This window comes from Cornus florida, unplaced genomic scaffold (assembly GCF_030987335.1).
Source record: "Cornus florida cultivar Cherokee Brave unplaced genomic scaffold, ASM3098733v1 CherokeeBrave_3.0.0_Hap2_Chr10, whole genome shotgun sequence".
In the NCBI taxonomy this organism is placed as follows: Eukaryota; Viridiplantae; Streptophyta; class Magnoliopsida; order Cornales; family Cornaceae; genus Cornus; species Cornus florida.
In genome coordinates, this window is record NW_026775580.1 from 55200693 (window position 1) to 55224811 (window position 24119).

Genomic DNA, 24119 nt, shown 5'->3' on the forward strand with positions numbered 1-24119 from the left:
GCATCCAAAACAAGAGCTCACCTTCTACCATCTGCCATATGCTCTTGCCAATCAGATGAAAACTGTTGAGTGGTATTAGGAACGTTTACACCCTGAAATTCCAGTGGAAAGTGCAAAAAATTTATCATGTCAGTTGCCACCCTAAATCAGAAAGAACAGAAGATGCACATAAGACAAGGCTTTTTTGTGGTTTTGATGCAGAATTTATTTCAATTTAATAGGAATCTCCCGCCATTATCACAGACTTCACCTAATATGGAAACATTTGTAAGTTTCTCATTTTCCTATCGCTTTCCAACAGGGTTTGGCATCACCATACAGTCCGTTTTTATTGAGGTTGCAATTCAGATCAGGGGTATGAATTGTCTTTGTCCAGATGTTACGAATTTTACTTTTTTTCCTTCTCATTTCATTTGGGAGAGGATATTGAGCGGTCCGGACATCATAACCTCAAGAGTGGCCAACAAAACGAACACCCACCACAAGGATCATCTAAAAAACACAGATGCATCCATTAAGGTGATGTGTTCGTGTCAAACACCGAACTTCACACACTCCTCGACACAACAATTCATGAACATGTCATAATATAAAAAATATTAATTTCAGGTTTTTAACCAACATAGCGCATACTTGGTCAACACATCCCGAACACTCCAACACAAGTTTTATACTACTACACAAACACACACATCTAAGAAAGTAACCACGTCAGGCAATTTGAATTTTTTTTTAACAAACATCAAAGTGTCCAACCCTTTTCTTCTTAAGAAAACAATATCATATGCATAGCCACCACAATTCAAGCATGAAATGTCACATCTGCATATAAGACACACTTAAAATTATAGTGTCAAAGTAGAAGAGTACTAGTAGCATTTTTAATGTAATGACACTTAAGATATTCATGTCTAGGCCGAGTCTTACTTTTTTGGATTCGACGTGTCAGTATTATGTGTGTATCCTGTATTTGTGTCTGTGCTACTTAGGAGAACATTAACAAAGTAAGTGAAAACTTCAGGTTATATTTCTAAATTTTAATCCAAAGTCAAGGGAGAAGTGGTGGACATTGGTGTAGAATGTGTTACATACAGGAGCCATGAGGTTTCTTCTTCTGGTTGCACACCCCCCTCAAATTGTCACGACCTGCCCATAACATGTAGATATTGTCCGCTTTGCACAGTCTCCGTGCTCACGGTTTTCCTCAAAATGCGTCTACACACTAAGGAGGTGTCCACGCATGTAACTGTCACCAAACTTCTCACCCCGAGAGATGTGGGTTGTCACACAAAGAGTTACAATACACATGTTTCAACACCAAAATGCTACAAACTAATCTTGCTAAAGAATTCTATACCCTAAAAGGAAAACTAAAACTCATCAAAGCAATTCCGACAATCAAAGAAACACAAACTTAGATCTTGCATAAAAACAAATTTTCCAACCTTGAATAGAATTTAGTTTAAAAAACTAATCAATCAGGTAAATAACAAACAAACAAACAAACAAACAAACAAACAAACCAAAAAAAAAAAAAAAAAAAAAGACATATATATATATATAAACACAATACTTTGGATTGTTTAACTCTTGGTCCTTCGGAACTTCTATTTTAAGATATCTCCTTTTATGCTAACTTTGAATGATTTGCATTGAAAATGGGTTTTAAATAGATGTGGAGGAGGGAAAAAATTGGAAATCAAACTTTAAATATGTTACCTAATGAACACGTAATTCTTCACCATCATCCTTGCATTTGTCCCAGATGAATGGGGTCGACCACATCAAATCTCTTTTTCCATTTCTTTCCTATTATATATCATGTCTCCTCCAATATTTATTTATTTTTTATTTTTTTTGAAAGGTAATTAATTTTAGTTACTTCATCTCATGTAAATTCTGGTCAGCCTCTTTATCGCCTACCTTCTAGGAAAACAACCATTCCTCGTCTAACCAGTGAATCTTTAGATCGGTCTACGTTGTAGATGACCATACCACCTAAATCTATTTTCTCTAATTTTATTATTAATAACTGTTATTCCTAGTACTTCCCCCGATTGTTCATTACTAATCTTACCCCTCCTAGTTACTCCTATCATCCATTATAGCATCCGCATTTCCGCTACAAGAATGCATTGTTCTCGTTTCTATTTCAACGCCCAACACTCTGCTCCATATAATATAGACGGCCTAACAACCATCCTATAGAATTTTCCTGTTAATTTATTTGATATTGTTTGCCATATAGGATATAACTAGCTTGCCTCTATTTTGTCCACCCTGCTGCAGTCTTATTTACTACATCACCCATCTATCTCCCCATCTTTTTTGTAAAATTGATCCTAAATAATAAAGTAATTATTTTAAGTAACTTTTTGGTTTGAAATTGTAATATTTATATTATCTTCTTTTGATACTTTATCAAATTTATATTCCATATATTTTGTTTTAGATTTACTAATTTTTAGAACTTTTGCTTCTAACTTTGTTGCTAAGGCTTCCTTGTAAGTATTCAATAAAACTATATCATCGGCAAACAACATACACCATGAAAAGTTTTCTTGGACATCTTTCTATATATCATCCAACACTACCCTAAATTTGTATGGATTGAACACTTATCATTGGTATAATGCTACTTTTATAGAGAATTTATCAGTTTCTCTACATGTAGAACGAACTAAAATCAATGCCTTAATATACATCCTAAATAAGATTTATAAGTTTTTAGGAACTTATTTTCCTTGCAAGGCCCACCAAATTATTTCCCTTGGCACTTTATCATTCTCTAGGTCAATGAAAATCATGTAATCTTTTTGTTTACTTCTACACTCTTTAATTAATCTTTGTTCTATTATCCTTTTCCATAGTTTCATTGCATGACTCAATGATTTAATTCCCATATACAATTTTGCATATCTCCTTTGTTTTAAAATTTCGTACTATGGTGCATTGGTGCTTTTCCTCCATCCACTTGGCATTCTTTCTTCTTTAAGAATTTTGTTAAACAACTGCATTAACCATTCAATCCTTATTTTTTCTAAAAATTTTCATGTCCCTTTATTATTGCCCATTTTCTCAAATGTGACCTCTACTTTCTTTCTTTTTTTCCGCTCTCTCTCTCTCTTGATAATTAGCGTGTCCTCTACTTATTATTAATTGTCTTTACCATCCATAAGGTTCATTACTTGCAATTTCTTCTCTAGTCTATTCCTCATTTAATAAGTATCGAAAGTAAATTTTTCATCTTTCTAATATACCTTTTCTTTAACAAATATTGTTTGATCTATATACTTTAATACACCAAACTCAACCTCTTTCCATTTTTTGATAATTTGTAAATAGTAGTTTCACCCTGTTTTGTTCCTAATTTTTCATATAAGTCATTTAATGCATTTTTATTTGGCTTAAATTACAGTCCTTTCATCTTCATATTTTTTGTATCCCTCTATTGAACACGTAATTGTTGAAGCCATTCTTAAGTTGTTGTTTCTAACACCAAACTTTTCATATTTACATAAACGAAAATAAGTGAATATAGAAATGCAGAATTCTCATTTCCAATTTCCAAAGGCTATAATTAGAGGAAAATAAAACTCATAGTGCTTATGCTTTACAAAGAAACTTAACAATTTAATGCATCACATGGACGCTAACACCACAAGTCAGATGACATTATACAGAACACCTTTCTAACCATCAAGTAAAACTTCTCCAAAGAGACTCTTCCCCATATATCTTGATTCTTTTTTCTTAGTGTACTGAAAGGGTAGGAGGTTCACATCCTGTAACATGATCCAAAATATACATCATTTTTGATCTAGGTCCCTTTTTACCAAAAGTTAAAGAACGTGAAAAGGGAGGAGGAGCTATGCCAGAGAAAGAGACCAAAACAGTGCCAATCCTCATACCAGTTGCTGGAAACAGCAGAGTATCTTCATGCCACCTACCCAACCCCCCAAATTAGCACTAAAATGCCAGAGCTATCTTCCAGCTCTCTTGACCCTTATTTGAACCCTAATCACCTCTTGATGTCTCTTCAGATGAATTAGACAATTTATAAAGATCGCCCACAAGGGCCTGGCACCGCTAGGCCACTGGCCTGTTGGTCAGGGATTCGAGCCTCAGTAGAGGCATGTGTGTGTGAGTACCATCTAAGAAAAAGAAAAAGAAAAAGTTGAAAAAAAAAAAAAAACGAATGCCCACATCACAAAGACCCCTAGATAAATTAAAATTAAGACAACACTAGTACTTTCTTTCATATGGCAATTAAAGCCATAACACAGTTGTAGCCAATGACATACACTAAAATTGGAGACAAAAAAAAGTAGGCAGCTTCCGCAGCACATTAATCATCAAATTGCATACAAGGAAACATCAAGACATTGCACGAACAACAAAGAAATTCTAAAAGCTGATAAACACTAAAAAAGAATTCAATGAAGGGTGAATGCTGACTTACTGGAACTGTGGCATGTGTAACTGAAGGTTGTTGCCCAGTCTCCTGCACAGGTGCAACAGGTGGTGCACCATGACTTCCAGTTGACAACCAATGTTGTCCTCCAACAGGTGCATGCATTTGTGACAAAGGTTGGTACTGGGATGAGACATTGACCGCAGTTGGTGGCTGGCCGAAAGAAGATGGTGCAAACTGAAATCACAAACCATTATGAAGTTAATACCAATCTGAGACTCAAAAAGTATATATATTTGGATAGCTTACAGCATGCAATGAGAAGAGACTTACAGTATAGGATGAGGAGAAAGGTGCTCCGGGACCACCTAAACCAGGCATATGATTATTTAAGTGCGGAGCAGGTTGCTGGGTCTGTGGCATGTTTGGCTGAATGTATGGCATTGGAATTGCTTGTGATGAAGTTGTAGCAAGACTTGGCTGGCCAGGCCTTGGAGGTAACTGCTGCATTGGTTGAGAAAACTGCAGAGGCTGACTTTGATTAGAAGGCATCCCAACATTAGGTGAAGATATACCTTGTCCAACTGGACGAAATTGTTGAGAACCCAAAGTTGCTGGAATAAATGGCTGTCCTTGCTGTGCCGGAAGTACAGATCGAAACTGTAGCAAATGTATTTGGTCATAGTGAATATATTATAGAACTTATAAGAAGCAGATAAGGGAGCCTCATGCACGGGGCTAGCCCTTGTTATAAGAAGCAGATAAGGAATGACATTTAACTCAGAAAGGACAGAAGTTAACCTGCATAGGGAAGGGTGAACCAAAACTTTGAGGGCCCATTGATCCAACTGTAGGAGGCCTAGGAGGCTTTTACAGGAGAAAGAAAGAGACGAGGGGAGGGGAGGATAGACAAATATTTAGAGCCCAGAATAACACAGCTAAACAATATAAAGAATTAGCATAAATATATTTTACGATATCATAATCTTGGCCAGGGAAAAGTGAACAAACCAAGTTCTAAAACTAATTAAGTTCAACCAAAACTCATGCCAAAGGGAAATATATAATTCTTTAAGTTAATCCAGTCAAAGATTGGCCTGAACTGTCATAATAAATATTTTGACTGAAAACTCAAGCTGAAGTAAAGCAGTGTTAAATTCATGTTTCAATACATTGAAAATGACCCAAATTAATGACAAATATCTGAGTAGCACAAATCTTAGCTTAAACAGTTTTTTTATAAAAAATTAAAAAAAAAAAAGTTCATATAATTTGTAATTAAAACAACATTGGGATAAAAGATTATAAATACACAACTTATTTTTGGTTAACTAGAGTTGAAATGTTCTTGTACCAAGATGAAAAATGAAAACACAAGTAAATGTACTACCTGAGCACCAGAAGACTGAGAGTTATTGGCCATTCCTGCACATAAGAAAGCTTCTACAAAGTACAAAGAGCTGCAGAACCAACAAGTCAAAAGCAAAAAACTCAAAGATCAACATGTTGCAAAATATGAAACTAGAAGAATTGCTAACAAGATCATAAGCAAAATTGAGTGATGAACCCATGACAAAGGAATAAAAAATTGTAAAGTATGCCATATATCAAATTATCAATCAATATATTAGATATCATTGTATCACTAATGCTGTGTTCGTAGGAAGGAAGGAAGAAGTGTGGAGAGAAAATAGGAAGGAAGGAACGAACTTCCTTTGTTCGGTAGAGGGTAGAGATGATACAAGGAAAGAAAGGAGAATAGGAACGATGACCCATCCTTCCTCTACAAATTTTCATCCGCTCAAAAATGGGCGGAAGAAAGGAGGGAAGACAAGTGGACTATTATAGAAGTTTTAAATTAATACTATCCTAAATTACAAGTTTTAAATTACAATATTATCCTCTATAAATTACAATACTATAAATATTATTGGATATAATGGTAAAAAGTAAAAAACAACTAAAACTTTCTCTTTCCTTCTCTCTCAACGAACATAGGAAATTATAAATTTATTCTCTTCTATTCTATCCAACCGAACAAAAAGAAGGAAATACACAATCTCTTCCCTAGGGATGTCTCATGCATCCCTTCTTCTCTTCTTTCTATCAAATTTTTTTCTTTCCTACCATACAAAGCATAAGCCGGTAAAATTTTGACGAGGGTCAAAATTCATTCTCAAGGCAGATAATCGCTGATACTGTTCCATATTCTAAGGGATGTTTCTTATTAATATCACTTAAAAGTCTCATTCTATCAACGTCAAATATAATGCTATTAATAGGATACAGTAGCATATGTTAATGATGTATAATGTGTAATTAAATATTCACAGTACTAAGAATTCTTCAATTAAAAATAAGAGTACTTGTGTGCGATAATTTTGGACTCAAAGGGTTTAAATATAAAAATAAATATACAATTTGTTTAAGTTTTATAAGAAGATCCATTAATGAGTAAAAATATGTCAGTCAAGACGTGAACCGCCGTAATTAGACTAGTTTGGTGTGATACCATATTTGCAATTATAGACACCACGCAACATTTGAATTTTAATAGAGATTCTCAGAAAGTGTAGTGGTGTCAGGTACCTATTTCGTAAGTCACTATAGGACTGGGACATAGATAAGATTATGATATTATATTGAATCTTATATGATCAGTATTTTTGGATGACGCGGAGGATGAAGTGAGGTTAGTGAGATCAAAAGGCGAGTTTGGGAGTCTAGATCCTTTTTATACGTACAACACCAATTAACAATAATAAAATTGTCATTTCTTTAACGAATATCAATGGTCATGATAGTTTTTTTTTTTTTTTTTTTTTTTTTTTTTTTTTTTTGTGACAAGTAATGGTCGTGATGTTTTTGGAGAGGGTTCATTCTTGGTGGGACGGTTCTGATGTGATTGGCACCCCAAGCTTCATCCTTACGGGTAAATTGCGTCGATTGAAGGAAGATATTAAAAGGTGGAATAAGGAAGAGTTTGGGACCCTGGAATGGAGAAAGAATCGAGCATTTACAGAGATTGCTGATATCGATAATATGGAGGGGCTGGCTGATATTGGGGAGGCTTTGAGAAATAGGAGGGCAGTTTGTCAGTCAGAGATCGCTGAGATTGCGGTGCTTGAGGATATTTCGTGGAGACAGAAATCTCGGGCTCTGTGGTTAAAGGAAGGAGACCGTAACACGAGGTTCTTTCAAAGACTTGTTAATGCCCATAGAAGAGGAAATCATATTGGAAGGATTTGGGTGGATGGTGTGTTGTTGTGCAAGGATGAGGAGGTGTGTAGTGGAATTGCATCTTTTTATCAGAAGTTGTTCATTGAGACTTCTAGTTGGAGACCTTCGCTTGGGGGGCTTCATTTTGACTCGATTTCTGTTGCTGAGAATGTGGTTTTGAAAGACCTTTTAACGAAGAAGAAGTGCTTATGGTGCTAAAGAGCTGCAATGGGGGCAAAGCACCGATCCTGATGGTTTTTCCATGAGATTCCTGTTGGAGAGTTGGGAGATGGTTAAGGGAGAGGTGATGGGTACATTTCATGCCTTTCACTCTCGGGGCCGCTTTGAGAGGACTTTGAATGCCACATTCATTGCCCTTATTCCTGAGAGAGAGAGAGAGAGAGAGAGAATTGAATGCCACATTCATTGCCCTTATTCCTAAGAAGGGGGGAGTGACGGATGTTAGGGACTTTAGACCTGTTAGTTTGTTGGGGTGCATTTACAAATTGATAGCTAAAGTACTTGTTTTGAGATTGAGGGAGGTGTTGGATGGGGTTATATCGGATTCTCAAAACACTTTTGTAGGAGGTCACCAATTCTTGATTCAATTCCTATTGCGGGAGAATGCGTGGACTCTAGGCTGTGTAGTGGGGTGTCGGGAGTATTATGCAAGCTGGACATTGAAAAGGCTTGTGATCATGTTTCTAGGAGCTTTCTTCTTTATCTGGTGGAAAGGATGGGTATCAGTGAGAGATGGAGAAGTTGGATTTTGTTTTGTATTTCAAATGTTCGTTTCTCAGTCCTTGTGAATGGACCTACAATGGGTTTCTTCTGCAGTTCGAGGGGGTGAGGCAGGGAGATCCGTTCTCTCCTTTTCTGTTCCTCATCGTGATGGAGGCTCTTAGCAGAATGCTGAGGAGGGCGGTGGATGTGGGTTTCTTGAGGAGTTTTCAGGTGGGGAGAGACGCTCTTAGTCAGTTGGAGATTTCTCATTTGATGTTTGCTAATGATACTTGGTTTCAAGTTGTTTCTGGATTAAAGATTAATGTGGGAAAAAGTGTTTTGGTTCTAGTTGGGGAGGTTCCTGATATTTCTGTACTTACTAATACCTTAGGTTATTGCATTGGCTCTTTCCCTATCTCTTACATGGGGCTTCCTCTCGGGACGCCTTCGAGGAGAATGGGTTTTTGGGATCCAGTGGTGGAGAGGTTTGAAAGAAGGATGGCAGGTTCGAAGAAGCAGTATCTGTCGACACGTAGAAGAGTGACTTTGATGAAAAGCACTTTGTCAAGCCTTCCTACTTATTTCCTTTCTCTCTTATAGATTCTTTCTTTTGTTTCTGAGAGGATATAGAGATTACAACAGGACTTTCTTGTTTTGGTGGGGGGGGGGGGGGGGGGGGGAGTGCCTTTTAATAAGGCCCTTTTGGGGTAGTGGTTATGGAGGTTTGGTTTAGAGAGGCACATACAGTGGAGGAGGGTGATTGTGAGTAGATTCGGGAAGGACAGAGGTGGCTGGTGTTCGCTAGAGGTGAGACGTCCTAATGGAGTTGGTATGTGGAAATTCATCAGAAAGGGATAGTATGAATTTTCTAAGCATATCAGGTTCCGAGTCAGAAATGGCTACAGAATTCGTTTTTGGGAGGATGTTTGGCGTGGGAAATGGTCTCTTGCTCTCTCCTATCCCACTCTTCAGGATTGCCACGGACAGACACGCCTTGGTGGGTGACTGTTATCGTCTTGATAGTGGTAGATCATCTTGGGATGTTCGTTTTTTGAGGCATTTTCAAGATTGGGAGATTAAGTAGTTTTTTTTTTTGGAGGAGTTGTATCATCAAGAGATTGTTAGTGGAGTCCCTGATTCTATGGTATGGGTCCCCTCTTCTAGGGGTCATTTTGAGGTTCGCTCATACTTTAGATGTCTTAGGATTTCTCGAGGAGATGCATTCCAATGGAAGACTATTTGGCATTCTAAGGCCCCCCTCAAGTTGGCTTTCTTTGTTTGGACATCTGTGTTGGGAAAGATATTAACCCAGGATAACCATAAGAGGAAGAGACAAGTTGATGTCAATTTGTATGTGTGAGAGAGATGACGAAACAGTAAATCATCTTTTAAATTGCCCAGTGGCTCGGGATTGTTGGGCTTTGATATTTCGTTTGTTTGGAGTTAAGTGGGTTATGCCCAGATCTACCAGAGGCTTGATTGAGGCCTGGACAGGCTGTTTAATGGGGGCTCATGTTCGGGATTTCTGGACGATTACGCCTTTGTGTATCTGGTTGTGTTTATGGCTTGAACGAAATAGGAGATACTTTGAAGGGAAGGAGACTTCTATTGGTGTGCTGAAATTCTCCATTATTAGCTCTATTTTGTGTTGGGTTCTTGGGAGATATTGTAAATCCTTTGATGAGATAGTGGACTTTATTGACTCTTTGAGAGATTAGAGGTCCTATTTGGTCTTGTGTAGCTTTTGAGGGATGCGTTCCCTTTTGAAGGCTTCTTTTATACAATCTTACTTATCAAAAAAAAAAAAAAAAAAAAAAGTCAACTTTTTGTTGAGCTTTATTCCGGCCAAATTGTCCTCCAAGGAAACTCAAAGCGCTTATTACTCTGTAAAAAGATCTAGTGTCCCAAACTCGCTTCTTTATCTCAAACTCGCTTCTTTACCTATGAAAAAGATCTAGTTATCCATCTTCTATTGTACAGTTTTTTAGAGTTCATTGGATCATATTAGGATTGGCTGAGGAAGCGTAGCCAAGTGGTGGGGCTGTGGAGTGTGGAGCAAAGCAGGAGAAACATAACAAGTAGCTCCTCCTTGTTTTTAATTGAGCATACAGTATAAGAAGAATAGAAGGTCTTTTGAAGGAGTGGAGTCTGCTATTTGAACTCTCAAATATAATGTGTCGACTGTTGAGCTCCCCTGATTTTTGGTTCACTGGGAGTTTCTCCTTGTAGATGGATCCCTAGCATATTTTTTAGGAGAGATGGGAGTACAGTTTCTTATTTCATATACATCCTGTATACACAGCTGCACAACTGCACCTCCTATTTTACTTATCACGAGAAAGAGAGAGAGAGAGAGAGAGCACTAAAAGATTGTTCAGCAACAAGTACTTATCAAAAAAAAAAAAAAAAAAGATTGTTCAGCAACAAGCTACTGAAGACCAATGAGTACCACTAGTGCCAAACAGTAGCATAAGATCAAGGGGCAAAAAAATGAATATTTGAGGTAAAAAGAGACATGGTAACACGTGGCTTAACTGAATTTATGATCTTAGAAAGAAAAAAAATTCAGAAACAAGAACACAAGTTCTATATAGCGGACCCCGAATAGATTTGAAAATATTTTGTTGAATAGAGTTGGGTTGAGAATTTAGATGCATTGACATATCTTAGCATTCACCTTACATGCTCACCAATGTTAAATAATTTTGAACTTGTCTCTAACCAAAATAGTTATTACACAGCTTTATTGATCAAAATTGGGACGAATACATAACCTCATATTATCACCAATCAATGTTGCATTATTTCCTTTCTTGAACAGAAGATTATTTGCGTTTTTTTAAAAATCTGTTGCCTTTGTGCTCAGAATTTCAAAACTAAACACGTGTAAGACCAACTTGTTCTCATGCATCCCAACCAAATAACACAAACCGTAGTCCTAAAATACAGGTTCCTCCGACAAGATTATCATTACTAGTGCAATACATTTTTCTACAAGTGTTAAGCAAGTAAAATATGAACATGACCGATCCAATCCTCTATAATAATAAGTATCATCAATTTCTAAGTGGCAATATGTGATTTTTTCCTGATAAGTAAAATTCCATTGGCAAATGCTTTAGAGGGGAAGCAACCTGAATACAACTGCACAAAAAAGAACCCACTATACTTCCAAAGAATCCACAAAATCAAAAAATTCCTCTAGATTTACAATACCACCCATGAACCCAAAAGAATAAAGGACTGAGACTTGAGAATTAAGCACCCAAGAGGGAACATCCTCTCCAACAAAGCACCTCCCATTGCACTCCCGCCACAAAACCCACCACAAACAGAGGGGCAACTCTCCAGGCATCAAGGGCTGGCCTCCGCACTATAAAACCCTTCCAAACCTCAAGAAGACTCCTAGTGGAATATTGCATAACCCAGTTAATACCAAACAAAGCAAAAAGAACAACACACCAATCCCTAGCCATGGGACAGTGCAAAAGAAGGTGGTTCATTGTCTCCTCAGCCCCCTTGCACATGCAACACCAATTCACTATAATTTGTGTTGTCGTCATCATCCTCCTCCTCAAATTATCAATCGTTGATATCCTTCCAGGGGAAGCTGTCCCACCAAAAAAAAAAAAAAAAAACATCCTAGCAGGGGGCTTTGGTCCTCCAAATTACCTTCCAAGGAAAAAAAAAAAAAGCTCCCTAACATATTTCCAAACCCCCACCCCTGTTGGAATCCTCACCTCCCCACACCTCTCCAATATTATTTTATTGGTCATTATGTTGGTTATACATGCTATCATACACCCAACTTAACCCTACAGTGGTTACTAGCCAACCACAATCACTTGTGTGAAAGAGGCAACATTACAAGGGAAAACCCAGAGCCCAAATCAACATATATATAAACTTGCATCAAATTTAATCGGCAATAAAGAATAGCGCCGCTACTGAAAAGCATAAACCCCTATATACATCAGATTATTGGTTGGATTCAGCATTTCAAGAATCAAAATTGCCTATCTCGTGCACAATTTTTGAGTCCGTATACGAAAAAACATTGAATCATTTTGGTCCTATTACAAATACCCTACAAAATGTAAAACGAATTGAATATATATATATATATAGCCATACGGAACAAGAAGAAGGGTTACCTGAACAAAGACCAAGGAAAATAGTCGCCGGATGAGTGAAAAAACGTCGCAGATAGCAGCTAGAGAGGGAGAGGCCCAAGTTTCTGTGCCAAACAATATAAACCCTAGAGAGAGAACGAGTTACATCTAACTCTGCTACACCGGAAACATGGGTATTCAGAGGGATCGGTCAATGGGCAGGAGATACTTGCGAGCAACTCAACGGATCAAGGCCCAGCCTGTACTAATAGCCCAGCTCATACCAAGGGCCTTGCGTGACCCGGCCTTTTATAAGTTACACTCACTTCCCAATAATTACATGGACTATCTTTATTAATTCAAGGGCCTTGCAAGACACGGCCTTTTTTAAGTTACACTCACTTCCCAATAATTACATGGACTATCTTTATTAATTAAAGGGCCTTGTAACTCTCGGCCTTTTTTAAGTTACACTCGCTTCCGAATAATTACATGGACTATCTTTATTAATTTAAAATTTGCATTGACCCGTTTTCTTAAAAAAAAAATAAAAAAATTTGCCCGTATTAAGGTCTTCAAATGTGATAGAGCTTGACTCGCGGATGATCCAACAAGCTCAGGCTCAGTCTGACATCCCCTCGTCTTTTTTATTCGGATGGTGGAAAAGTCTTTGTTTGTGGCCCTAAAAAAAACGATTTGAACTTCTCCTCCAAAAAAAAACGATTTGAACTTCTGACATTCAAAACATAAGACGAGAGTCTTGTTATTAGGTTTTTCTTTGTTGATGATCCCTTTTTAAAGAAGAGTAACGAGCAGACCACATGTCTTAGTCAAACATTGTATTCTCTTTATTTTGACCAACTTGAACTATATATCATATTTAATTGACTCATAATTTTATTTTAAGATATTTTTACATAATTCTCATACATGACCAGTTCAATATTAGCAACATGATAACATTGGATTGCATGTAATTTTTTGCCCTTAAAATGTGCTAATTTAGTAGATAATTTATGACAATGGTCACATTTAAAGGCAGTGTTAGGGCTCATTTGGCATAACTTTTGCTTCTACTTTTACGCAGAAAAAAAAAAAAAAAAATCACTTCCATTTAGCTTATGTGTCTGTATTTGAGAATTATATTTTCAAAAGAGTATTTAATGCCAACAAAGTTTTTCTATCTGTTGGCAAACATTTGTTGAAAATCTTCTAATGCTGAAATAATTATTTTGCACTAGGGTGTTGTTTTATGAATTGTTTGGTAATATAAAGTAGTTAACTTTTTTTTTTTAATACAACTCTTTTCTAAACACATACAAACAACACATTCAATATAATCAACTTTAATTCAACATGCCATATATAAAAATGCTTTAAAAAGTCATCAATTTCATCTCATCATTAATATAATGAAACAAAATGTGATGATTTTTGTGAGCAGGTGTGATGTGGGCAGATGCGAGACACTAGACGAGCTACCACATTGGCAAGTTATAGGGTGTCATGATCCCATGTCGCCATATGTAAAGTTCAACACCCTTCTATGACACAACGTGTTTTAAAGTCGTGATGGCCGTGAACTCATCAGAACTCCGAAGTTAAGCGTATTTAACCTAGAGTAATACCAGGATGCATCGATGATCTCCTGGGACGTTCTAGTCCGGGGGGTCCAAAAGCGAACAATATTGTGTCTGGGTAAAGTGATGGCTATTACAAATGGTATTAGAGCCGAAACACAGTTGAAAGTGTGGCCAACGAGGATGCTGGCCCCTACAGGGAGTAATGACCTCTGTGGGCGGGTGCGAGACGTGGACGAGCTACTACACTCGCAGACTACAGGGTGTTATAATCCCAACGTGTTTTAAAGTTGTGATGGCCGTGAACCCATTAGAACTACGGAGTTAAGCGTGTTTAACCTAAAGTAGTATCAGATCTCCGGAGTTAAGAGTGTTTAACCTAGAATAGTACCAAAAAGGGACCTAAAAGGGACCTCCCAGACCCAGAGTAGTACCAGGATAGGGACTTCCTTGAAATCTTAGTCCAGGGAGCTAAAAGTGTGTTTAGGTAGGGAAATTTTTTCGTGGAGTACATAATCCTCTTTTTCACCATATGTTTCAAATTCTTTGTCACAAATAGTCTCTTTCCTTATAAAGTATGTAGAGCCATAGAAGCACTAATAATGGTTATTTGCTTATTAAACTCAAAATTATGCATATTTTGTAAGATTCTCTATTTTGCCTTTCGCACCAAAAGTTCGTTCTATGACACTTCGCAAAGAGGTATTTTTCTCCTTTATATGGGGTTAAAAAACCTTTTATGTTTGAATAGCCAACATTAATCAAGTAGTACTTATCTACAACATTATGAATTCACCTTGTTATTCATAACAAACAATATAATAATAGTTTTAAAATAATAAAAAACAAGAGATTGTAAAAACTATTTGGCGGTTTAGGAAATTTTGTAGCTGGATCTAAATAGACCATTAAAAATATTTTCATATCATGTGCAGTTCCCTCCCATCCCGGCTACACAAAGGTAAATAACATGGCGAACTCGCATACTATGTTTTATTTTTAGTTTTAGAGAGTAATATCATAAAAAGATGAATAACATTCCATACTATTTTTCTAATGGTGACAATAAATTGTTATAATTATTAATATATTTATATTTTTGCATTAAAAAAAAAAGAATAAAATATTATACTCTTTCCGTCCCAAAAAGAATGTCCCTTTTTGAAATCTAGCTTTTTAAGAGAATGAGTTTTAATATTTTTTTTATTGTATTGGTAGTAAATAAATTATCAAATTATCCATAGTGGATCCATGTGGATGTGATTGTTTACTTTTTATAAGTTCATTGTAAAAATATTAAATTAGTAATGTTACAAAAAAAAATATATAGTTTTTTAACTTTTCAATTAGGACATTTATTTTGGGACAACCAAAAATGAAAAAGTGGACATTTTTTTTTTCTTTCTTTGGGACAGAGGAAGTATTATTTTTAGTTTTGTATTGTTGGGAATATAAAAGATGGTTGGAGATTATTTTAAAATATATTCATGATACATCATCTAAATAATTGTACAAAAAAATAATAATAATAAACAAAACACATAGTCCAGCAATATCATATATCAATATCACGTGATTCATGTCCAAAAAACTTAATACATAGTACATCAATATCACATAATTCATCTCTAAAAATATAATACATAGCACAAATATCATATACAAACATCATATGATCCATATTCAAAAAACCTAGTACATAACAACAATACCATGTACTACCATCATATGATCCATGTCCCAAAAACTCAATATATAGCCAAAATACCATATATCAATCCATATCCCAAAAATCTAAAACATAACAACAAATTAAATATTATTATGCCCAAAACCCTGTCCCACATGTAACACATTACTCTCAAATATCAGCATTACTTAACTTTCTATACTAAGCTTTCAACCATACAAGTTGGCTCTCCAAGTCCTCTAAAGCTACAAACACCTCGCCATATGTTTAATTTTTTAAAAATTTGATTCCAAAATTGAAAAGTTTACTCCCCTTTTCACAACTTAGAACCATAACCGGTTTATTAATGACATCTTTAATAAAACATTTAGTTAAATCAATTCGTATTTAGGAATCCCTATTTTTAACGGCTTCGCAAAGTTCAAGTTGTCTTAGTAACTTTTCAAACGTATACGGTTGACTTTTTCATTTGTTGAGTACTTTTTTATTTAGTTTAAGACTCTCCTACAATCATTTCTACATTCTATTTCCTCATTCACTTTCTTCCGAATGTGGTCCATCGTCAACATTATCATTAACGGTAAGTGATTGACTATACAAATAAGGCATTGTTCCAGAAATAGATGCTCATGTAATGAACATATCATTTTCCTTCCTTTCTTTTTTCTAATTTTTATGGATTTTCTTTTTCTGTTGATATTTTCTTTTTTGAGTTCAAGCTTTGTCCCTTCGTTTGTCTTGAGTGCTCGGAATTAGCCTCTAACACTCTTCTCTTTTGAGATTTTGCTTTGTTTTGTGAGGACCGTGTCATTTCCTTACTTTTTTCGATATTTTTCTTTTCGTCTTTTTCCCGTTTATCGTTTCATTTCACGTAACCTCACTTTTTATGCTCGAATTTGATTTCCAACTTCACGTATCTTCATTCCATTTGGTTTTCATAAAATACTTATCTTTACTTTTGTAGAAAAGTACGCTCGTTGTTCACTGTGTTTGTAGGGGTATGGATACAGAATTTCTTCGGAAATATTTTATTTTCTTAGGGTATTTTTCGTAAATATCTTTTGAAGATATTTTGTTTCAGGGGTTTTTAAGAAACTATCTTTTGGAAGATATTTTCATTTTAGGTCATTTGTGCAGTTATCCTTTTATGAAGGGGCCTTTATACAATTAATGAAAGTTAATGCCAAGTGTTCCGTTTTGGGCTTGGATCCTCGTACGGGATTTATTTTCACATTTCGTCAAATTGTGTACTCTTAGAATTTTCTTCTAGTCATTTTCTCCAGTTTTAGGGTTTTTGACCCCAGTTGCCGCCGAATTTGCTCGGGGCATATCTCTTTAGTCGGAACTCGATTTTTGATGCCGTTTCTTCCGTTATTCATTTTTTTTCATGTCGGTTCTTTTTCATTCACAGTCTTTTTCCGTTTGAGGGCATCTGGATAGTTTTCACTTTTCAGGGCCGCACAGGGCCCGTTCGGGGGACTTTTTGGAAAATTCTATAAATAGGGGGAGGAGAGAGAAAATTTCAGTCATCTTCTCTCTCTCCCATGGCCGGCCATCACTCTCCCTTTTCCTTTCTTTCTTCTTTCCTCCATTTAGCCTACTTAGCCTTTGATTCTTCCCTCGCCGATGAAGGTTTTATCGTCGACCTTGACAAGGCCTTCATTTCCATCCAACTAGAATCCGGTTTTGACCATTTTTGAGGTTAGGGTTTGAGTTCGGGTTTGGATTTGGGTGTTGCTGCGAGAGGGTTTGTTATTCCCCTCGTTGTTCCCGTCGTAACCCAAAAGTTTCATCGGATTCAGAGAGGTTTTATTTTGGTGTCATTTGAGATTTTCATCTCAAATTGAGATAGCGGGTGTTTTCATATTTATATCCTTAATGAATTATGTATTCTTGGGGTTTATATAACTTGTATGCATGTCTTTATAGAAATTCTAGAATTGTATATAATTGTATTTGTATGAAATTTAATTTATATAGTTGTGACTTACATGGAATTAACTTAAGACATGTTATTAAATTAGGCCATGACTTGATGTTAAACATATATTAAATTGAAATTATTTGGATGAGTATTGAAATCTAGAGATTTTAATTAAATGAATTAATTAATTTTTATTTAAGTGTTCTATTTATTTAATTAAGTATTTGACTTGATATATGTAATGACCATGGCATGATCTTTGACATATAATTATTTAAAATCAATTGGAGTAGATTTGAAATCTAGAGAAATTAATTATTTTTATTTAATTATTTTATATTTTTTTGTATTAATGATTTAATCATATATTTGATATTGTTTGCATGTTTAAATCATGAATTTGGAACTTGTTGTAAATTTACATAAATGAGTTTTATGTAATGATATTTTAGTTGTAGTTTGTATTAAATATACATTATGAATTTGAAATCATTTACAGTTGTTTTGGAATCTAGATAATTTAATTATTTTATTTAATTAAATTATATCTTATAGTTCTATTGATTTAATAATGTTTTAGAAGTTATTTCTATGCATAAATAATGGATTTGGACTTGTTGTATATTCATATGAATATGTTTTCAATATTGAATAATATTGTTATTATGTATAACGAATCATACATTGAAGATTCGACATCTTTCATGCCATTGTAGTTGAGGACTTAGAGCATGTATTGTGTGTTTCCAAAATTTGGTTGTACATGGTAGATAGCTTATTGCTTTGTATATACGTGATGATATATACCTTTGTTGCACAATTTGTTGATTTTGAAAACTTGAAATGTCATTTGTTGACTCCGGCTAGGGTTTGGCTCTAGTACGGGGGATACGAGTTCCCCCTACAGTCTAGTGCGCACATAGGGAGGTTACCCTTGGGCTAGTTACCCTATAGTAACCACATGTCGGTCTGATCCGATTGATGTTCGAGTGTCCACCTTATTTGATTTCGTATTTTCGTTTCAAGTTGATATTACTAAGTCGTTGTAACTTGTTGTTTCTAGTTGATTTCGTATTTTAAGTTCAAGTTAATGACATCATGAAGTTGTAACTTGTCGTTGTGTATTTGATTCTCCAATCTTGTTAAATGGCATTAATATTGTGGTTTATGCTAGAAATGCTTTAAAGTACCTTAGGAAGTTCCCTTAGTTTTACCTTGGATATAAACCTTAGGTGCCATGAACCACATGGATCGATTTATATTAAACTTGTATAATCATTAAAACTTTAAGTTATACGCATGTTCATTTCCTATGAGTAACTTGTTTACTCACCTTAGTTGTTGGGATATTTTTTAGGTATGGGAACTCTATTTTGGGATGCTCAACATCCCTATGTTGACTTGTTCACTTTGGAGTACTTTGATGTGATTTTAAAAGCATACAAGTGTTAGCATGGTTTATTTGGTCTTTGAGGTTATAATAATTAATTAGGTCTTGTTATGCCATTTCTACCTTGTATTATGTAAAGTGTACTTAGGTATACTCTTTGGGATCTATTTAATATATATGAGGTGTGACCAAATGCCAAACACCATTTTAATTACATCTATGCACTTTGGTAGTGTAATTTGTTTTTAAGGGCAATATTATAAAATTAGAGATTTTAACAAGTCATTTTTAATTCGACGTATGTAAAGTGTGCATAAGCACACTCTTTATAATTTTTTTTATATGTATGATATGTGGCAAAGGGCCAAACATTCGTTAGATTACATGTATGCTCTTTTAAATTCAAATCCCTTTTCTAAAAGCAATTTTATGGATTTTGAGGTTTAATAGGTGATATTTTGTATTTAGCGTCCATTGAGGTCGTAGGCCATTGGAACACATATAAATATGTATATCATTTATGCGTGCATGTTCACCTTTGCCCACAACACCTTATTTGTTTGAATTGCACACCCATAGGGCTTGTATTTCCATTTTCTTCACAAATCTGGTTTAAGGGCATTTTGGGAATTTCTTTTCAAAAATAAGAACTTCTTTTGACATGATCATTTAGAAAACATAATTTTTGAGGAAGGGTTACTTCACAGCATTTTTACAAAAAATGTTACTTAAGACCTCAAAATCCCACTTAAATCTTAAAAATCTAGTGTAACATGTTTTCTTTTTCAACCGAGCCGACTGGGTTCTCAAGGGAGTCGACTTGGTTCATTTGAGCCTTATTTTTCTTCATTTTACATGCTTTCAGCCCAAAGGAGCCGATTATTTCTTCAACCGAGCCGACTCAGTTCTTAAAAGAGTTTACTGGGTTCATTCATGCCGTATTTCCTTCATTTTTATTGCTCTTGGCCTAAAGGAGCCGACTTAATTGTCAGTTGAGCCGACTTTTTCTGGCTACCTTGATGACTTGTCTTCAAATGGTCATAACTTACTCATTTTAGGTCCAAATTAGGTCATTCTTGAGTCTAACTTCAAGAGCTTAAAGTCAGCTTTCCAATGGTACCAACTACACACAGAAAATCCAAACTTAGTGAAAGCTATAACTGTTTTAGTGAGATAGGGTCGTGATATCTCTTAATCAAATGACGCCGCTTTGTTCTTTCATCATATCTTTGTCATCCGGACTCCGAATCAAGAGATTCTTGAGTCTAAACTTATTTATTTTTCGTTGCCTTTCCGGTGGTGTGCACGGTAATACCCATTTATGTATGAAAGGGCTATTTTACCTTTGGGGTTATACTTAGTCTATTTTCAACCCTAGTTTCCGTATTCGATTGTTTGAATTCCGTGGCTTCATGGAAAGTCAATTCGACGTCTTAAAGATGGTATTCATCTCTAGAGACCTTTCTCTTTTTCTTGCTTCCGCACTTGAGATTCATCGGGTCAGTTTTTGGGTTACTTACTTACGCATCGGGTTCTAAGAATTTGGGCCGTTACAGCCCAAGTGCTAGCTCCAATGGTTGTGACATCTTGAAACAATTCATGTAACTTAAATGCATGCTCTAGACCCTTCACACAAAATATTGCCGCATCTAGAAGCTTCTGCATTTTTTAATTTAAAAGTTAGAAAATATAAATTACCATTAAAATTTACTGTTAAAAAGTAAAAATACATACACATATACAAACTTATAACTTTGTCTCCCGCAATTCACTTGAAGCATCCATAGTTTGTCTTTCAAAATCCCACACAATTCCAGACTTTCCTCTTACTAATGCCTCCCAGAGCTACCAATTATTTCTTATATTGTCCAATGATTTTTTAGTTATTTCCTTTCATAGTTTTTATTGGTGACCTTATTACAATTTTGAATGAAATTCTTCTATTCCTCTCTGTTTAAGTGTGTTCCGTTTGTATTACCAGATCTCACTTATCATACTACAAGATCAACAAAAATCTCGTGTGTTGTTAAGTACTATATTTCTTTTTTATTTATTTATTTTTCTCCTTCAGTTGCCATCTAATTTACAATAAAGTAAATAAATAAATAACTATAAAGTGATAAATATACCCCGTAAATGCAATGAATCACAAAAATAAATATAATGTTTCCAAATAAAAAAATTCATAATCGATAAAGGAAATTATTTATTTGTTGTTACTGCCCCTATACTATTGTAGCTAATGATAGACTTACTATCAAGTTTCAAACTTTACAACTTCAACCCTTTATTCCAATGGACTACATTAATTAAAAAATTATTTATTTATTTGTGTCAGATACTATATAAAACTTCAACAATAACCTACAACTAATATAGTATAAGTAGAGAGGTTTACAACTATATTTCTTCCAAACCACCACATTACCATTCATCCTATTGTTAAGCAATTAGTTCCAAAGATCATAGAAGATGAGATTTGTTGCAATCATAGTCAATGGAAAGAAGAACAGACATTAACCCTAGTGATGTAGTACAGTCTTTGATTTTATACATTTTTTCAATGTATTATTGTGAAATAGGACATGTGTTAACGCATAACTATAATACCACTAGTAGCAATACATTAGGTTCAATCTAACATTCCTATATAAAAATGGAATCAGACATTCATATAAATAATGGCAGGGTAATTGTGTACTTGAATATTAGAATTGAGTTAGATACTTAAATTATTATAAAAAAATGTACACGGTAAACATACATTGATTATAACAAATATTCTAAGAATGTCTTTATGTTCATGCAAAAATTGTTGTTTAATTCATCAATGCTTGTTTAATTTATCATGCTACTTAAATAAATGACATCATTCATGTGACTAGGGAGTAAATAAAAAATGGGTTTGGAAAATTAATCAAATTAATTCGGTCAAAATTTTGGCATTTCAAACTTCACACCCCCATTGTGTTACAACGTGGGGCATCATCTGCATATAGATTTAATTCAACATTCACATATAAAAATGAAATCAACATTTATATACAACCATGGTAGGTGAATATGTGTTTTACATCAACTGTATATAGCAGTTAGTGTATAAATTAATACAACTATAAACATAGAACTAAGAGAGCCAAAATATCACTTGTTTATTGTAAAATATAAAATAATAAAAATAAAAATAAAAATAAAAGAGTATAGTAAATGATCGTTGCCATCTATGAAGCAGGAAATGAAGTAACGTTACTTAGATGCTAAACGAAACAAAAGTTCCTTGTCTAAATCGAAAGAGATGATCGTTGCCTAAGTTATTGAAGTTGTCGTTTAAGTTATCCAAGTTAACGTTAGGGTTGAGGAAGAAAATTGCATCTTTTATAATGGCATAAATTGTAATTTGATTTTCATTAAATTCTTTAGGGGTACGCTTGGTATATTGAAAGTTTCATTAAACGCTCAACAACTTTCAGTGTTTTTAAAGAAAGGAATTTTGGACAACTGGGGGTCTTTCTTCTCCAAAATGCTTTTTGAATAGCAAAATATCTTTTTTAAAAACTATCCAAACCGCTATTCAAAATGGCTTCTAAGCCCAAAAAGTCAAAAACAGCGTTTGAAAAGCTAATCCAAACATGTATTTATTCAAACATAAAACTAAAAGGATAATGTAATTGTGAGAGTAAGCTCATAAAAACATTAACGAACTTTTGCTTATAAGTCACACGATCCATTCTTTTAGCGATTCGAGAGAGAGAATTAATTAGGTAAAGAAACGCTCTCATATAAGTAAAAAAAGAAAAGCACGCTTTCTTTTCTCTCTTTTTCCTCTCCACTTTAACCAAGGTTTCTCTTTCTCTCTCTTCGTCTCATCAATAACCCTTTGTCTTTCCAAACCTCCATAACCTTCTGCCTTTGCAAACGTTTTTATAAATTCGATTAATGGGATACTCCACCGCCATTTCAGCCTTCCTCACTACCATACTAGATTCCGTTAAGTTAGACTCCATCTTTCATGGGTTTGTCACATTGTTTCATAATATTTGAGTTTTTTCTTCTTCTTTTTTGTTTTTCATGTTGTTGAGTTTTAGAATAGCCCCATCCTAAAATTTTACGTGATTATATTTGATGGTTATGGGAGACAATAAAAAAATACTTAGAACTTATAATTGTGCAAGATAAACTATACCAGTAGTACGTTGACACATATATCATACGATCCATAGTTATAGTACAAATTTAAGAGTAAGATTGAAAAAAAGAAAGTAGATGTAGCCTTTATTCCATTCTTGAAAGATTTGATATTGTAAAGCTTCAAGACTTAATTTGGGTCCATTATTTCCCTACCGGTGTGTAACAACCCTCACCCTATCCAAACACAATATTGTCCGCTTTTAGCTCCCCCAGACTAGAGACTTCTCAGGGGGTCACCCATCCTGGTACTACTCTAGGTTAAACACACTTAACTTTAGAGTTCTGGTGGGTTCACGGCCATCATGGCTTTAAAATATACATATAGTACTTACCTCATCTACACCCAGGTGATGTGTGATTGTACACGTGTAACTCGCCTTGTGTGGTAACTTACTGGTGCCACCTGCATACGCTTACACACACTTACCCACAAGGTCGCCAAAATCACCCCTCTTTTAGGGCCAAATATCCTCGTAGGGCCACACTTTCGGCTGGGTTAGACTTTGATACCATACCAGGATGGGTGACCCTGGGAAATCTCTGGTTTGGGGAAGCCAAAAATAGACAATATTATGTCTGGCTAGGGTGAGGGTACCAGGATGGGTAACCCCTAGGAATTCTCTGGTTCGGGGAGCCAAAAGTGGATAATATTGTGTCTGCCTAGGGTGAGGGTTATTATAAATGGTATCAGAGCCTGACCCAAACGGAAGCGTGGTCAACGAAGACGTTGGGCACCAAAAGGGGGTGATTGTGGCGACCTTGTTAGTGAGTGTATGTTAAAACATGTGCAAGTGGCACCAGTAGGCTACCACACTGGGCGAGCTACAAATGCACAATACCATATCGTGCAAGTGCTATATGTAGATTCAATACCCTTCT

At 35.2% G+C, this 24119-nt stretch overlaps 2 protein-coding genes across 6 annotated transcripts in view; one reads left to right on the forward strand and one right to left on the reverse strand.

The window, feature by feature from the left end:
- Positions 1 to 12663, reverse strand: part of LOC132279222 (pre-mRNA-processing protein 40A) — a 35975-nt gene extending 23312 nt beyond the window's left edge. For all 5 annotated transcript variants that reach the window (XR_009471251.1, XR_009471252.1, XM_059781150.1 and 2 more), the window contains exons 1-6: positions 12511 to 12663; positions 5805 to 5874; positions 5216 to 5281; positions 4748 to 5074; positions 4463 to 4651; positions 22 to 92 (exon numbers count right to left, since the gene is read on the reverse strand). Coding sequence is in view for 3 of the 5 variants with exons in the window: in XM_059781150.1 (XP_059637133.1) it covers positions 22 to 92; positions 4463 to 4651; positions 4748 to 5074; positions 5216 to 5281; positions 5805 to 5837 (686 nt within the window). In the remaining 2 variants the exon portion in view is untranslated. The remainder of the gene's footprint in view (positions 1 to 21; positions 93 to 4462; positions 4652 to 4747; positions 5075 to 5215; positions 5282 to 5804; positions 5875 to 12510) is intronic.
- On the forward strand, positions 8387 to 8956 carry LOC132277642 (uncharacterized). The gene has a single exon (XM_059779480.1). The coding sequence runs from the start codon at positions 8387 to 8389 to the stop codon at positions 8954 to 8956; it is 570 nt and encodes a 189-aa protein (XP_059635463.1).
- Positions 12664 to 24119: the final 11456 nt, after the last annotated feature.